This window comes from Delphinapterus leucas, chromosome 5 (genome assembly GCF_059928025.1).
Source record: "Delphinapterus leucas isolate spDelLeu-1000000601 "Yukka" chromosome 5, BTC_Dleu_Yukka2, whole genome shotgun sequence".
Classification (NCBI taxonomy): Eukaryota; Metazoa; Chordata; class Mammalia; order Artiodactyla; family Monodontidae; genus Delphinapterus; species Delphinapterus leucas.
In genome coordinates, this window is record NC_143133.1 from 101,675,048 (window position 1) to 101,692,097 (window position 17,050).

Below are 17,050 nucleotides of genomic sequence, written 5' to 3' on the forward strand. Positions count from 1 at the left end.
CAAGTTAGTTACAAATTTCTTAAAGGTAGAATCCTTGCCTTAAGCTTCTTCTTATTTATATCACCCCCTACTACCCACCTATCACAGTGTATTCATCAAAGAAATCATTCAGCAAATGTTGGCCAATTGACTGACTGAAATCAAAGAAAGTTTCTCTGTGTCTTCCTTATTTCCGGGGAGCATTGATTTTATGTTTCCAAAAGTAAAAAGAAATGAAAACTAACATATAGATGTAGTTTATATCTGTTAAAATGCACATTGCATGAACTTGAGTTAAAACGTATGTTTCTGGAGGTTAACTTTTTGGTTGGTGTACACAATAAATCATGCCAGTTTGTTCATCCAACAGTATTGCTGTGGGCATACTATTTGCAGTACTTTCTAGGCTCTGAGGGTATGGCAGTAACTAATCAGACAAAATCCATGCTTTCATAGAGTTTACATTCCAAGGGAGAAGACAGACAATAAATGAAAAAATAAGTAGAACACATAGTTTGTCAAGTTGTGATAAGAGCTTTGGGGAAGCATAAATCAGGAAAGGAGTTTAGGGAGTGCTGGGGGTGCAGAGGTAGCTGCAACTTGAAATAGGGCTGCCAGTATTTCCCCTATCTGGCATAGAAAAAGGTTGATATAATACCTAAGTATAATACAGTACAATTAAGATTGGCTTGAATCAGTTTGCCTCAGAAAATATGACTAGGAATATTTTTCTCATGATTTACTTTTAGTTGGCTTTTAACAAGGACTTCAAAATGGCAGCTTAGGTTCATTTTTAGTTCAATGAAGAATAGTTCTCATACATATGCAGCCTAGATTCAATCCTTTTCTTGGATTGGATTATTACCAAGATCTTAACAAGAAAAATGAAGAAATATGGATGCCTCAAGAATTGACTAACCACTTATATTCTGCATTAAACGTGCTCCTGTGCATCCAGAAGCTGATTTTTAGTACCAGATTAGGAATGAGAAAGGATTTCTTGGCAAAGTATCTTTACTTGCAAAAATAATTCCAAGACTTGGGCTGAGCTCAAATTTTAGGATTTATGTGGAAACTCAAGACTTATCTTTTCACATTAGCATGTGATCAATTTGAACAAATAATACAAACTCCTAGAGGTTTGGTCTCAAAAGGTCTAGACTTTAAGAAGAATATTTTTCATCTTTCTCAGACTGGTCCTTTATTAAAGCATTCCTTTGACAGTGTTATACAGAAATACCTCTATTAATGAAAAAGACACATTTCAACATCACACTTAGTTGTCAAAAATGTTGTGATTGAAATAATATAGAAGGCATTGGAATGCACTTTAGGAGGAAGGAGAATAGGGGATAGGGTATGAAGGTATTATTTGGCTAAAATAATAGCATGAAATAATACCAGTATTGCCCATTGTATTATAGTGTAATCCGCTAATCATTCTAACTGATATTAGATAATTTCTAAGTTTGATTAGGGATGAAGAGAGGACAGTGGAGTCCTGCGGATGGTGAGGGTCAGAGGTGATAGATATATCAACACCATAAGGAAAAAAGTGAACACTGGGGGAAAGGAGAATGGCAAAAAACCCCTTATTTCACAATTTAGCTTAGGGTCCACGCTACTAACAGTCATCAGTGATGAACAAACAGAAACTGTGGGTAGAAGTGTGTGTGTGTGTGTGTGTGTGTGTGTGTGTGCGCGTAACCTGGGATGAATGACACCAAGCTCATAATGCTTTGCACAATTTATCAAGAACTGTTACTTGCTTTTTCTTCTCCTGGCATTGCTGACTGTGTAGATAGATGTTTAGTCCTAGGTAATTCTATAATGAGGTATTACATCACCAGACTACATAAATAGATACCATATAACTATATACAAGTAAAAATAGATTAAGTAAATTTCCTTTTGTTAAAAAAGCACAGAGAAATTGCTTACCTGATATACTGAAGTCTATTTGGGGATACTTCCAACAGATTTCCAATTGAAATTTGCACTAAACAATTTGCTTTCATCTTTCCAGGAACCTCCGATACAGGATAATGGGCAGATGTGTTGTGCTGGATGTAAGGTTTGTATCTTAAAGTTTACAGAAACAAGGAAGCAACTTTTGTAGAGTAAACTGGACTCATAGAAATGAAGGATTCCTTCAATTAAAGATTTTCTACTGGTCTGAAGCAGAAGACTCACATCACCGCATTTAACACCACAAAGCCTGTAATAAATACCTTTGTGTATTGACAAGTCCTTTTGCTAAATAGCAGTCTCACAAGAATAATCTGAAATGCTTCATAATATATTACATACACTAAGCTGCTTCCAAATCAAAAGAATAAAAGCAAAAACCCTGATTTAAAGTTAGAAAAGCAACTCAAGTAATGCATTTTAGACTAACTCTTTAGGATAGAAACTAAGGCTTTTTAGAAGGTCTCCACCTTCTTTAATATGATTTTGTTTTTTTCTTTTTTGCCACGCAGCTTGAGGGATCTTAGTTCCCTGACCAGGGATTGAAGCCGGTACTAATCACTGGACACCCAGGGAATTCCCTAATATCCCATTTTTGAATGAGTGATGCTTTTCATCCTTGCTACCTTTACACTGGATGGAATCACAAAACAGACTCTTTGGTGAAATTATATTTGAATTATATTTGGTGAAATTATATTCTTTGGTGAAATTGTCTTTTCTTTACAGGAGCAATTCTCAGTTCCCAGATTCTTGCCATGTGATATGTTTGTGCTTGCCATGTCATGTCATTAGTTCTACTGCACCATCTGATTTTGACTCAATCTAAGTAATTTTTTCTACCAGCTACTGTCACAGACTTGTTCCTCTGCATGGTTGCATCTTCTTTACCAGTGATGTATTCTAGCTACTTACCTTAGCTTTAGGTTATGGTTACTAATACAGCCAAGGAATTGTTCTATTTCAACAGTATAACAAATGAATGGACTTCTGTAATATCTCATCCCTCTTTGGGGGAGTGAAGAGCTCATCTAAAGAAGAATTGGTAGGTGGTCGGAGCTAGTAACCTGAACAGGGAGTGGTCAAACACCTCAGCATGGCTAGTTAGTTCTTAGGCCAATGGGAATGGAGACAGGAAGTCCTTGGTGGCCTTGGGTAGCTACTCCTAATCTTTTACTTCAGAATATGGTGAAACTGACATACAAAGGAAGGCATATTAAAAGTTTTTTCCCCACAGATGGATTTGTGTTCATCCTATCAAGGTTTTTTGTTTATTTTTCTTGTGTTTGATGAGACAGGGTTAACTGTTGAGGCTATATCTGGCCCAGGACCAGTTTTGTGAAGTTACTTGGCCCACACAAAGATGAAAATAGAAAGTCTCGCCTCATAAATTGCTACCGCTCTTAAGCAGGTCTGCCTATGTCTGAAAGCTAAAGGTCCCATCACCGTCTTTTCAGAAAACAACAAAGGTTCAGTGTAAATTAACATTTTCAAATTGCTTCAAGATTCACAGATGAGATGTTGAGCTGTGGACCTAGTTCTTCCACTTCTCTGCATGGAGTGGGGTCAGGGCAGATAATTGAATTAGGAACACGAACGTCTTCAAATCTACCTGGTGGCCACCACACTAGGGGCTGATATTTAACTCCTAGCAAGGTTGAGGGTAAAAAAGTACCCTTTCCCAGACCTACAAATTTAGGGATGTGTGTGAAAAAGAAAAAGTTTGAGTAGACATTTAGCATGCTAGCTGAACTGGATTCCTTAAGAAGCAGAGAATTGTACCAGACAAAACTAATCCAGGGGAGGATGTGAAAGGGGCTATGGTTTGGAGTTGTGTGCCTATTGGTCAGATTGACATAGCCTCACTTTTCAGTATTCACTTGCACCTATAACACTATTTGGGGTGGGAAGACACAAAAGCATTAGAAGAATTTTATGTTTTTGTTTTGTTTTGTCCTGAAAGATCTCCTGAAATGGCTGATCGAACAGTCCTGCTCACTCTGCTTGCATGCAGAAGGAGGTCAGGCCAAAGGATTGATCAAACTTAAGTTAGTGTGTATCTCTTGGGTTTAGTACTTAACCTCAATTCCTAGCTGAGTCAAGTATAACTGATGGTCATGGAAATATGCAGAAATAACGAAAGCAATGAACATTTACTGTTTCCCTTATACACTTAGTGCTATATGCTTTACTTTTTTTAACTTTTAATTTAAATTTTTTTTTTTGCGGTATGCGGGCCTCTCACTGTCGTGGCCTTCCCCGCCGCGGAGCACAGGCTCCAGATGCGCAGCCCCAGCGGCCATGGCTCACAGGCCCAGCCGCTCCGCGGCATGTGGGATCCTCCCGGACCGGCGCACGAACCCGCAACCCCTACATCGGCAGGCGGACCCTCAACCACTGCGCCACCAGGGAAGCCCTAATTTTTAATTTTTAAATTTTATTTATTTTTGGCTGCATTGGGTCTTTGTTGCTGCCTGTGAGCTTTTTCTAGTTGAGGCGAGCGAGGGGTGGGGGGGACTACTCTTCGTTGTGGTACACGGGCTTCTCATAGTGGTGGCTTCTCTTGTTGTGCAGCACGAGCTCTAGGGCGCTAGGGCTTCAGTAGTTGTGGCGTGTGGACTCAGTAGTTGTGGCTCACAGGCTCTGGAGTGCAGGCTCAGTAGTTGTGGCGCACGGGTTTAGCTGCTCCGTGGCATGTGGGATCTTCCTAGGGATCGAACCCATGTCCCCTGCATCGGCAGGCAGATTCTTAACCACTGTATCACCAGGGAAGTCCGCTATGTTTTAAATAGATTATTTTATTTAATTCTTACAATGACCTTATAAAGTAAGAAGTTTTATTATGGATCTGAACAAAATCACCACTAACATTTGAGAAATAACTCAATCATGTATGCCCTCCTCATGGTGGGTCAATAATGCCAGGAGGTTATGGAAGGGTGAGTTCATGCTAAGCCTTACTAGATACAGCCCTTTCCTGGAACACGTCAGTAGGCTACCAAGACATTTCTCCTACTTCACTACTGCTCCCTTTTCTGTCTCCTTTGCTGAATCCTCCTTATCTTACTGTTTTAGTGTTGGAGTGCCCCAGGGCTCACTTCTTGGTCTCTTCTTTACTCTAGTTACATTATCTAGTTGATCTCAACCAGTCCTTAAATACCACCTGTATGCTGCCAACCCACACATTTATGTCCACCCCAGATACCTAATTGTCTACACCTATCTTCACATGGATGTTTAACAGACACCTCAGACGTAACCACGTCTAAATCAGAGCTGGCAAATATGCTTCTTGCCCCACCAAATCTGTTTCTTCTCTATTTCCTCAATCTCAGTAAATGTCAACTCCACTCTCCCAAGAGCACAGACCAAAACCCTTGGGATCATCTTTCACTCTAGTCTTTCTCTTATATCTAATCTATCAGCAACTCTCGTCTGCTATATCTTCTCTCCATCACTCTGATCATCCCAGCCAGGTAACTCCTTGTTTGCTTTCTTGCTTCCCTACATCTATGGCTCATATAGCAACATAAAAATCAGTTTTTATTATGAACCTTTTAAAACATACACATAAATATACATAAATGACTACCCCCATGCACTCATCACTCAGCATCAAAAATTAACATTTTGCCCATCTTCTTTCTTCTGTTCCCTACCCTCCCTTTTTTTGAGGAGGATTTTAAAACAAATCCCAGCAAAGTCATCCTTTTAATGATCAGATCACGTTGCTCACAACTTTTCATTGTTCCTCTTCTCAGTAAAAGCCAAAACCTTTTTGATGGCCTACCACACCTGTGTGATCTGTTACTATTCCCCGACACCAACTCCTCCAACTGTCCCCTGTCCTGACTCTGCTTCAGTTACCGCAGAGGTTCTTAACCCTTAGAGCGCACCAGCATCCTCTGGACGTCTTGTCACAGCACAGGCTGCTGGGCCTCACCCCCAGAACTTCTGATTGAGATCTGAAGTGGGCCTCGAGAATTTGCATTTCTAACAAGTTCCCAGATGCTACCGCAGCCCAGCGGCATACTTGGGGAACCATCAGCCACACTGTACTCTTCCCGCTCTTCGATGGCCAGGAGTCTCTGCACTGCTCTTCCCTCTGCCCTGAGAACTCTGATTTACTCAAGATTCGCTTTCTTCCATCTCTTTTAAATGACATGTTTTGAGAGGCCTTCCTTGACTACCATTTAGCATCCTGTCTCCTCGCCTTGATTATTTGGTATTTTCACGGCAGGCAGGCATCGTCGTTTTTCTGTTTCCCTTGTCACGTCCTGATGGACAGGTGCGCGGGCACGGAGACCTGGTTTTGCTCTGCATTCCATCCCAGCGCCGAGACCTCGCCCAGCAGGTGCAACGAGCGGATCACAGCCTGAGCGGGGAGGCTCCAGTTCCTGCTTGGGACCCTGGACAGGCGAGTCATTCCTTCTTGCCTCAGTTTCACCATCCGTAGAGGAAGGATCGGCTACGCCCACCGCTCCCGCCTCCGTGGCCGCAGGCTGGGAAAGGACAGAGCGAGCGCGCCTGTGGAGCGGGACAGTCAGGGAACGCGGAGCTGAGGGACGCCGTGCTTTCCGGCGAGACCGCACCCTTACGTCTCCAGCTCCAGCGTCTGGGCCGGCGGACCCACCCCGTACTTCGCGGTTGCAGGAAGGGGCGGTGCGGGGCGGGGTCTCGAGGGCCCGTCACACCCGGAAGTGCCCGCCTGCAGCCCCGCCCCCAGCAGCGCCGGCAGGCTGAGCGAGCCAGCCGAGCGGGGCTGGCGGAGCTGGGCTACCTCGGGGTTGGGTGCGGGTGCGGCGCGGGTGTAGCGCGGGTGCGGGCGGCGGGCGGGCGCCCGGGCGGATGGGACGCGGCGCGGCGGGCGGGCTGGGCAGGCGTCCGCAGCTGGAATGGTGCTGGCGGCGGCGGGTGCCCGCGAGCTGAAGCCTGAGAGGAGCCGCCATGGAGATGCCGCCGCGGCCTCCCGCGTGAGTGAGCTGACGGGCGGCGGGCGGGGCCGCTGCGGCCGGGCAGGGCCGGCGGCGGGCCGGGCGGCGGGCGGAACCCAGCCTGGCTGGCGGGCGGGGCGTCACCGCGCGGTGTGCGGGGAGGGTCCTCCGCCGGTGAGCGGGAGTCTCGGGAGGGCCGAGCATCCGCGGGATGGAGACACAGGATGCGCGCGAGGCCGTCGGAAAAGGAAGCTGCAAAGTACAGACGCCGGTGCCGAGAGGAATTCCACTCAGCTTGCCTGCTTCTCCGAATTCTTAGCAAAATTCTGTCCGAGGAGCTTGCACATCACTCGGAACGAGCCGAGCCGCGGCTGAACAGGGCATGTGACCTCTTTTACCTGGCACTGCAGAAAATCATATCCAGAAATCACAGCATCTTCTGTTTCTTTGGCACCCTGGGCGAATTAGTTAGTGTACGACCTATCAGGCACAGGTGTCTTTTTCCTTAGTACCCAAGTACAGTCAAGACCACCTGCGACAAAATTGTTTCCAGAAATAAGCTGAACAATTATGTGGGAGACATTGAAGATATTGCATTATTCAATACAAGATTTTTTTTTTTTAGCATTTTGTTAAAAGTGGACTATAAATCCCCAGGAATTTTCAACATTTCAATTTTGATTTGCTTTCTTTAGTTTAACCTTTATGAAGTAACAAGAGCCCTTTGAATCTGACTTTTCAAACCGCCAAAAAATCTCATTCTAAGAACCGTGTACCTTTTCATGACAGCTCATTCTTGGAGCTTTATTGTTTTTCACTTAGATTTGGCCAGCTTCACTCCAGGGCAGTTGTATCACACCAGCCTCTTGTGGCTATTTGGCAGAATACCAGCCAAAATATAAATATTTGGCTTGGGCTGAAAATTTTTTTGATGTTGAGTCTTTTTAGGAGTGCTCATAGGATTCTGGCACTTTTAAAAAGTGCCTTACAGAAATTTTAGCTTGAGTGGAACAGGTCATGGAAATTTAAGGAGTACCTACGACTGTTGAATTGACCCTCCTGGGCTGGTAGGAATAAGAGCTCAGTTGCTTGGTGATGGCTGTCGCTTTGAAGACTTTGTCATCTGGTCATGTTCTTCAGCAGGTTCGGGAAGGCTCCTGAACCTCTAGGAAACGTGATGGTGGATTGTTAGCATCATGTGTGAGCACAGCATCAGCACACGAGTTCTGCCCAGGCTCAGAGGCACGCAAGGCAGGAAATGCTACTTGTCTATAGACAACACATAGTATAGAGGGTATCCCACATAGGATGATATTTGTCGTAAACCTGCCCCCTTTATATCAGTTCGCTGCAGTCCCTGTTTTGCTTCTGGAGCAGAGGGAACTAAAGGAAAGAAAAGGGGGACCTTAGAATGCAGGTGAGAAAAGGGTGTGGAAAAGCAGGCTCTGGAGGGAGGGAGGAGAGATATTAAAAATCATTTAAATAGAGATAATTAAAATGAAATAAATGTGTGCATGCAAATATTGATAAACTGAATCTAAGACATCAACTAATCAGAATTTTGGTGTTCAGCACAGTTCTTTGCTATTGAGACTTCATCAGTAGTGCTGGAACAATGAGAGGCTGAGATGTAATGGAAAGCCTGAATGCCAACAGGGATGAAAGAATAGTTAAAACCAAAACCCAAAAAACTCTGTTCAGCCATGGGTGGCTGAACTTGGTGAGACTTTTGTTTCTGTTCATTTAATGGTAAATACAAATAGGTTTTGTTTTCATTTGGTCTATCTAGGAGTAGCCCCAATTCCAGAACTATAGTGTTTTTTTACCTTTCTGTGCATCAGAATAGTTTTTCTTCCCACCCCTTGACCTATTTGCCTCTACTCCCAATAATTTTTTTTCCTTCCACACTGAATCATGGGTGCTGGATTTGAGAAATGGCAGTTCTTGGGGAAGGAGCTTTGTCAGGCCTCGCTGTGCTAAAGCTTAGCTAGGTCAGAGGCCAGTGCAAGTTATTGGGCGGGCTCAGCTTTTCATAAGGTTAGATTTTTAGCTTGAGCTTAAAGGCAAAGAAAGTTGTTTGAGGTGGGCTTAAAGTGCCTTGGATGATGTGGTGGAAGCAGGGACTCAGATCCTCTTTGCATAAATGTCTGTTTATTAATTCATTTCTTCTGCAAATGTTTGCATGCTAGTTTCTCCCTGGCACTGAGTGTGATACTTTTGCTTGCCCTTCTCTTTTAACAGGCAGTTTTGCATCCTTTTCAAATCCCACCTTGCTCCCTTTCAGCCTGTTAGACATTGTCTTGGAGGGATGCAGGTGACTATTAGTCCAGGCTCCCTAGTTCCTTCAGATGGGCTTGTTGAGATTAGGTTTTTAAAATTTCTTCTGCTCTTTCTACTTCTTGCCTTCACGTTCTTCTCATCCTTTTTGATTCTCATGTTGATTGTCATGGGCTTTATATCTCTCTTATTTTTTGCATCCTTGAGTGTATGTGGCTTTTAGATTCTCCTGCATTTTTGGATCTGGGTGATATTAAGACCATGGGACATTTGCCTGACTGAACCTGAAAAGTGTTCAACTAAAATTATATGTAGGTTAGCAAAGGAGTTGTCTCAGACAATAAACTGAGATGTGTGAAAGGAATTGTAAACTGATCAGCCCTGACCTCAGGAATGTTTTATACATTCTAGCTTTTATAGTTATTTTTGTAAAGGATTTTCATAATTACTAAGTTGAAGGAAGACTGTGAGTATAGGACAGAGTGCATCCCTTTGACCTCACTGAAAAGTTTTCTTGGCCTTCATTTTCCTACTGGCCCTCTTTCACAAGTTGGCTTTCTCCCTGTAGGCCTTGCTTTCTTGCTTTTCCAAACATGCCTCAGGTATACAGCCATGTCTTTTTTCAGTGCATTCCACATCACTGGAAGCTCTTGAGCGTTAGAGATGTTCAGCATAGGCAGACAAACATCTTGTTGACTGTATTCTGAGGGATTTAGGCAGCAGAAAATTAGTTGGATTAGAGCACAGATTCTCATATTTTTGGATTTCACTGACTGTAAAATTAAAAAAAAACTGAAGTCCAACATAGAATTGCTAAGTTTTTTGTTTAGCCAAGTTAAAAAAAAAAAGATAAAATTATCAACTATCATCATCTTTTTGTAAAAGAAAGGACATTTTAGTGCCCCTCCCCCAATACAGGGAAGTACATAATCTCAGGCCAAAGGATAGTTCTTAAATTGAGTACTTTTAGTTTTATGAAAACGTACACATTGTCCCCATTTTGTCACAGATCAATAAAAAGTTCATTGAAACCTGATGTTTGCGATCCACTGGACCAGATGACCTTTAATGTTCATTCTAATTCTAAGATTTAATTACTATGAATTTGGAACCTTGGCATGGGTTACCCCAGTATTCATTTGTTTGCCTTTTATAACCCTTTGGAATGTATTCTTGTTTTTGTTTAACTAGTCCTAAGTATAAATTGGGCACCTCTCTGATCATAGGTGAATCTCCTTAATGATAGACAAAGACGTTTAAAATATTCAGGAACGATAATGGCCCACATGGTGATGTTGAAAGAAGACGTGTGCATCAACATGTGTTGAAGTGTCATATATAAGGAAAATTTTGAGGTGCATTTGGGAACTTGAGAAGTGGATTCTGAAAATAGGTAGCATTTATGTAGTAGTCTCTGATTCTGGGAAATCACTCCTCCCCCTCCCACCAAATAGTCCTAAACCTCTTGTTTCTAATTTACATTTTCTTATGCACATAGTAGGCATCAGTAAATATTAGTAAGTGTGCTTTTGTGAAGGTGATTGTACATCTACTCAGCTGTGGTTGTTACGGAACTGCACAAAGAGTGTTTATGAAAGCAAGTGAAATTCTTTCTTAAGATCAGGCGGAAAGTTCTTTCAAGGTGATACAGAGAATGGAAATTGCCTTTCAGATGCTTTTCTATAGAATTCTACCAAATTCCAGATGTATTTACTGTTTACAATGAGAGAGTTCAGGTTTTTTATTCATATTTATTGGGTGCCTTTGGTGACCAGGCTTTGGGAATATCTCAGAAAACAAAACGAAGTCCCTTTTCCTCATGGTTGAAACTGACAGTAAACAAATACATGATACAGTTACTGTAGTGGGTGTGTCTGTGTACTTTGTGTTGTGTACTTTTCTGTCTCGAATTTCAGGCTATGGGCATTTGCTAAAGTATTTTTCGACTAGTTCTTTTCACTGATCCTGCCTTGAAAAACAGGCCCTTGCTTGCCATGACACTACTTTTTCTTGGTTTCCTGCTCTAGTTTTTAGGTTGTTAAAGGTGATTTACTTTATTTATTTGATTACTTTATCTCATTTAATCTTGTCAACAACCTACCTTATGAAGTGTAGGTCTCTTATTATTATTAGCTTTCAGAGGTTAAGTTACATTCCCAAGCTTATCAAGTAGAGGAGAAACTGGGACTCTAATCTCTCTCTGTTGATTGCTTTTTTGGCTTACATGGCTTCTGTTCGTTGGCAGTAGCTGTTTCTCCCAGCTGCAGGCCTTGGCCAATTCTTCTTTTCAGTCGGCTATTAATCACTAAGTTGTGGCTTCATCTGTATCTTAAGCCTGGGCTCTAGATCTGTGCCTCAGTTTTGAATTTTGAGCTTCTTACGGAACATCTACCCTTAGCTCATACATCAGATTCAACATGTCTAAAACTGAGTTTTCATAATCTTTGTTCTCAAACTGACTTCCCTTTATAACATCTCCACTTAGTGGAATAATCATTCTTCTGGTCCTGGATATACAAAGCCTTGTAATGTTCTTTGATTTCTCTTTCTTTCGTCATCCTCCACATTTTATCAGCTCCCAGGAACTGTACAGTGTTGGTTTCAAGTGTCCATTCTGATTGCTGATACTCTGATGATACTCAAGGTTTCATCCCTTGATACCTGGATTATTTCTCCTGTTGAACTCTTAGGTGTTCTCTCATCACCTTTCAGTCCACCTATTGTTTTTACCCCCCACCCCTCACCCCTGCAACATCGAATCAAGTCAAACACTTAACAAAACCATATATCTCAGCCAGGAAGTCTCAGCCCTCCATCATTTTGGCCTTATCTTATATGTTCAAAATCATTATGTGCCTTAACCTCCCAAGGTAAACTATACCTTATCACAAGCCAGGAGTCTCCAGCCTTTTCCTGTCCTGTCCTCAGCTAAAACAACTTAGAATTCCTCCAAGGCCCAGTTGGAGCCCCATCCCCTTCACAAAGTCTTCCTTGTATACATCAACTCATTCTAGCTCCTCTTTGCAATTCCTATACTATTTATAATTGGTAGCACATAATCTTGCACTTGTGTACGGACTTCGTGCCATTCCCTGGTGGTTCCTGAAGTGCCTCCTCAGTTGGCTGGTAACTGGAGAAGGTTTCTGTGTTCAGCATCCTAATCCCTCACCCTGCTTAGTATAGGGCAGCAATGGGCTAGGCAGTGCTTACCTACTTGATTTATTAACAGTGGTGGTGGTCTGGAGTATTGCCAATAACTTTTAATTTAGTGTTGCAATTAAAAATGAAGAAGGCCAAGAAAATCCATAAAAATGTATCTCCATGTTCAGTTTAGCTCCTAACTCCAACATTTTTCTTCTTAACTGTGTTTACATTCACATAGTATTTAGTGCTTATACAGCTCCTGAGGCAAGTAGGTGAGGTGTCACTATCTTTGACTTTCATATTACATTTCCTATTAGACAGATCTGTGGAATAACAAAAACCTTATTTTATACGTACACAGTCTGAAGCCCAGAGAGGCTAAGGGACTAATCCAAGGTCACTTGGTTAGTATCTGCAGGCTAGGACTGCAGTTCATTTCTTCCAGCTGATTTTGCTCCTCTTCCAGTGCCTTTTCATTAAATGCTGGGAAATGTAGCCCAGTCAACTGAATATGCCAAGTCATAGTGCTGCCCCCTTACCAGCCAAGTGATGGTAATAGGAAAAGTGACAAAAGAAAGTTCAGAAATGAGAGTGATAAAAGACATGGAAATGTTTGAAATGGATCATCAACCTTCTCCTCCCTATTTTAGCACCTCACAGATATCCCACTCTGACAATGCTGTGTTAATTGTTTATAACATATGCTTTAAAATAAGACTGATCTTGCATAAGACATGCTTTTACCCTGGTCGCTTTCCTGGTAGTAATCACTATCAGGGACAAAAAGTGCCAGGTTGTCCTCTGTTTGTCACGTAGGTTAGAGGGAGCGGGGTTGAACTGAAGCAGAGCATTTTACAGCTCTGTTGTTCTAGCATCAGAGAGCTTCGTCACCTCTGCACTTCAGAGTCCCAGCTACCTCCTCCTGCCGGTGTTTCTCTCGAAGGCCACATCCTGGTCCTGGGGGAGGACAGGGCGAAGGCCCCCCTCCATCCTCCGGAAGGTTCAGCACTCCGCTTTAAGTGCTAAGCTGTTTTAGTAAAATTGAGCATGGCCAGCTTTTCTAGACTTTTCCTTTCCAGCTCTGGGAAATTGGAAACATAACTTTTAGCAATACATGTACTATACTAATGTATTCAGTGGCATTGTTATGATGTTGTCTGTATGGTGTTCTGTGACTGGATAGGAGTTTTTTTATCTCACAAGATGCTTCATACTCAGTTCTAAAGGTCTGTGTACTGAAGGTCTAATTCAAGTTCTTACATGTCTGTAGGGCAGACATTAACATTATTTGGTAATATGACCATATGTTCATTGATTACAGTTAGTCTGCTGGGTCTGTACCTGATAAAAGTGTAAATTCCAAGCAGTTGAAAAAAATTTGCAGAGCAGGTCTTTTTGCATGTAGCTAATTGCAAAGACTGAAAGCACAATTCTACCACAAACCAAAATGTTTCCAGTGGAGAAAGCCTCCCACTTTTACAACCTCTAAGTAATAAGGTGGTTATTTGGGTGAGGTGAAGGATGTGAGTGTATTTTGTTAGGAAACTGTAGAGTGGCACAACAAGTATTAAAGTATGAGTTATGGTTGAATCTCTACTTCTTATATCCTGGACTTGTTATGGGAGCAATGTTCTTATGATAATCAGCTTCCAAATGCAAGTTTAGCTCGGAAGACAGCAGAGAAAATAGAAGAGATATAAAGTAATGGAGAACTTCATAGCAGTATAACATGGATGGTGACTTTGAAAACATCAGCTGCTGACGTGAACTTGGCAGAAATTTATAAGTAATGGTGGGTGACTCATTGCAAGCAGGGGAGTCTTGCAGCTTTTGAGGTGTACAGGCAAAGGGGAGAGTAGAGATGCTGGCCACCCAGAGGCTGAGTATTTGTCCTGAGTGTGAAAATGTCTGGTCCCCTGTTAAATTTTTCAGCTGCATCATTCACATGACTTACAGCATTATTTCCACCAGAAAACCTTGAAAACATAAACAACCTCTATTTCCTAAAGTGTTCGTTCTCTATCTGAGATGATTGTCCTGTGGTGGGAGGTAAGTGGGTGGTGGGGCATATTACATCACCTTCTTTTTTAAAAAATCATACATAGCTGTCTTTTCCCCCTACTCCTCGAGATGCTGTCATTCTGGTATGCCTAGACCTGTAAAAAGGGCTTGCCTGAATCTTCACATGAAGAGGGATGGTTATGGGTAGTTTAGAAAAATTGCTTGGGTCATGTGGTCCTTCTGTCCCCTCCATTGGAAATCACTATTCCAGAGCAAATAATATGCATCTAAAGAAACTGTATGTTATTTCTAAGATGTTCCCAAAATTTTTGCAGGAGGTTTAAACCTTTGGTTGGTTATGGAATCTTGACTGTTGGAAGGAGACAGCCCTTATTAGAGTCTTTGCCTTCTCTCTTGAGAATTCAGTTATTGGCAGTAGTGTGTTCTTAGGCAGAGTTAGAAAGTTACCCGGTCTGAGAAGCCAACCTTACCTACAGCTGGGAATTTGTAGAAGAGTCAGTCGTGGAAGGAAGGCTTTTGGATTATCTGTTAGCAGTGTTCTGGGATCCAAACCCTTGAACCCTCAATTATTGTAGAATATGTGTTGTAACAACAGGCTGTTGGGTAGTTTTAACACTGGTTATGGGATGTAAGTTGGGGGAAAGACTTAAAAGTGAAAGAACCTTGAAAAAGTATCTCCTCCAGATAGTTTAAAGAAGACGGTTCTCATAGGAGCTTTTCTGGAAAAGGCTAGCCCTTCGCTTCACAAGGGAAGCAGGGAGGGGTAACTGTACTTATGGTGTAACTTAAAAGGTAAACCTTTCCCTCCCACTTGGTTGCTTTCTAGTGGATGTTCATCTTCCACATCTGTAATTTTGGACATGATGTATCATTTTCTGTTACTTAGTTCTGCTTCTGAAGGAGAGACCATCTGACACAAAACCATATAGGAATTAGAAAATTGTGGAAAGGACTTCAGTGTTGAAAATGAAGTCTGTGGCAGGGTGCTGCATTTGTAAGGGGCTCTCAGTACAGAGAACACTTAAAAGAATGCGGTGTTATTTCTTATTTATTTCTTTAAGCCTTCGAATGGAATCTTTTCTTTGCAGAGTTTCTGGAGTATTAGAGAAGTGGGAGCTGAAAATATTTAGCTTTAAGAAAGAAAGCAGCAATATAAACATTGGTTGTTGTATGGTATCTGTCTTAAAGTTAATTCTTTAATGCAGGAAGTTTTAATTCCCAATTTCTTAAGCAAATACGAACACTCTTGACTCTTAATGATATTCTTTGTAGGGCAGAGTTGCTTTCGTTTCCATTCTGAGCATTGAAAGGCCTTCTATGATAGTTTTGCCAGTCCTCGATACTATATTTTCCCTCTGTTATAAACTTAAGTAATTAAATTTGAAGCAGATATAAATATCATTAACTTGCTACATATGTGGATATTCGGTGTTACGTGGTGAGAAAGTTTGTGTAGGTTGCATATATCTACATAATTTCCCCTTTTCCTACTGTTTTCTTAATGAAAAGGTGGTGGAAATGGCATTATGAGAATATGTCTTATACTAAAAAGTGTGTCCACACTTCCCTCTGCCAGATCTGGATGTTCTTTCTTTCTTGGCTTCTAGCTCTTTTTCTAAGGCTGGGTGTAACATCCCTCTATGCATGTGCACGTGTGCACGCGGCCACAAGGAGTAGAGTGCACTGTCCCATTCTCCCACTGCAGCCGTGGACTCACCCACTGGAGGCAGCAATGGCACTAATTCGTTTGTAAGGTCCCTTTAGAAACTCAGTTGGTGGGGTAGCAGCTCTGATGTCCGCTTCTAGTGGGTGAGCCCTCAAAGGATCAGGTATCCCTCAATAAGTGTTGATTCTGGGGGAGGGGGAACGAGCAAGGATAACTTCTGTGGTTAATGCTGGCTTATCTTAATGTTCAAGTACCCGAGTTTCATGGCTTCATGTACTACATTTCTGTCTCCAGCTAGATTTTTTTCTCTCAAATTCTAGACTCCTGTAATCATCTGCCAATTTGAGAACATCTTCACTTGGAAGCCTGATATCTTAAAACCAACACGTGTAAAAACTGAGCCCTTGATCTTCCAACTTCCAGACTGGTTCTATCTGCAGCCTCCTCCATTCAGTTAATGGCAAGTCAATGCTTCTAGCTACTCAGGCTAAAAAACTTGGAGTTATTCAGACTTCACTGACATGGCACGTGCCTTCTGTCAACAGATCTTATTAGCACTCCTTTAAAATATATCCAGAACTCAGACACTTCTCATCACTGCTCCTGCCTCCACTGCTGCTACGCTGTTCTGAGCCACTGTCATCTCCTCCTGCATTACCCTTCTCAGTAGCTTCCCTCTTTTCATCTTTGACCCATAGAGACTATTCTCAACCAGCAGCCAAAATGATCCTTTGAAAACATAAGTTGGGTTGTGTCACTGTTCTGCAGTACCTTGCCATTTCACTCAGGGTAAAAGCTAGTGTACCCAAATTGTTTTCTGCCTCAATCTCTTTATCTGTTATATGAGGATAATAGTAATTAGCTCACTCAGGGTAAAAGCTAGTGTCCTACATGATCTGTACTCCCCCCTCCGGCCCTGCTCTCATGTCCTGGAACACACGAGGTGCATACTGGCCTTTGCTCTAGTTATTCCTTCTGTCTGGGCCTTCTCCCCCTCCTGGTCCTCATTCTAATCTCAGTTCTCAATTTGGCCTGCCCTGATCACCCTGTTTAATACTGC

General features: G+C 42.3%; 1 protein-coding gene across 5 annotated transcripts in view; it reads left to right on the forward strand.

Annotated features, from left to right (window-relative positions):
- Positions 1-6,692: 6,692 nt before the first annotated feature.
- The window catches only part of KLHL2 (kelch like family member 2), a 126,369-nt gene continuing 116,011 nt past the window's right edge, over positions 6,693-17,050 (forward strand). Inside the window, exons 1-2 of one of the 5 annotated variants that reach the window (XM_089912288.1) lie at positions 6,695-6,920; positions 8,226-8,298. Coding sequence is in view for 1 of the 5 variants with exons in the window: in XM_022561616.3 (XP_022417324.1) it covers positions 6,895-6,920 (26 nt within the window). In the remaining 4 variants the exon portion in view is untranslated. The other 4 variants (XM_022561617.3, XR_016393360.1, XM_022561616.3 and 1 more) reach the window with 4 other exon arrangements.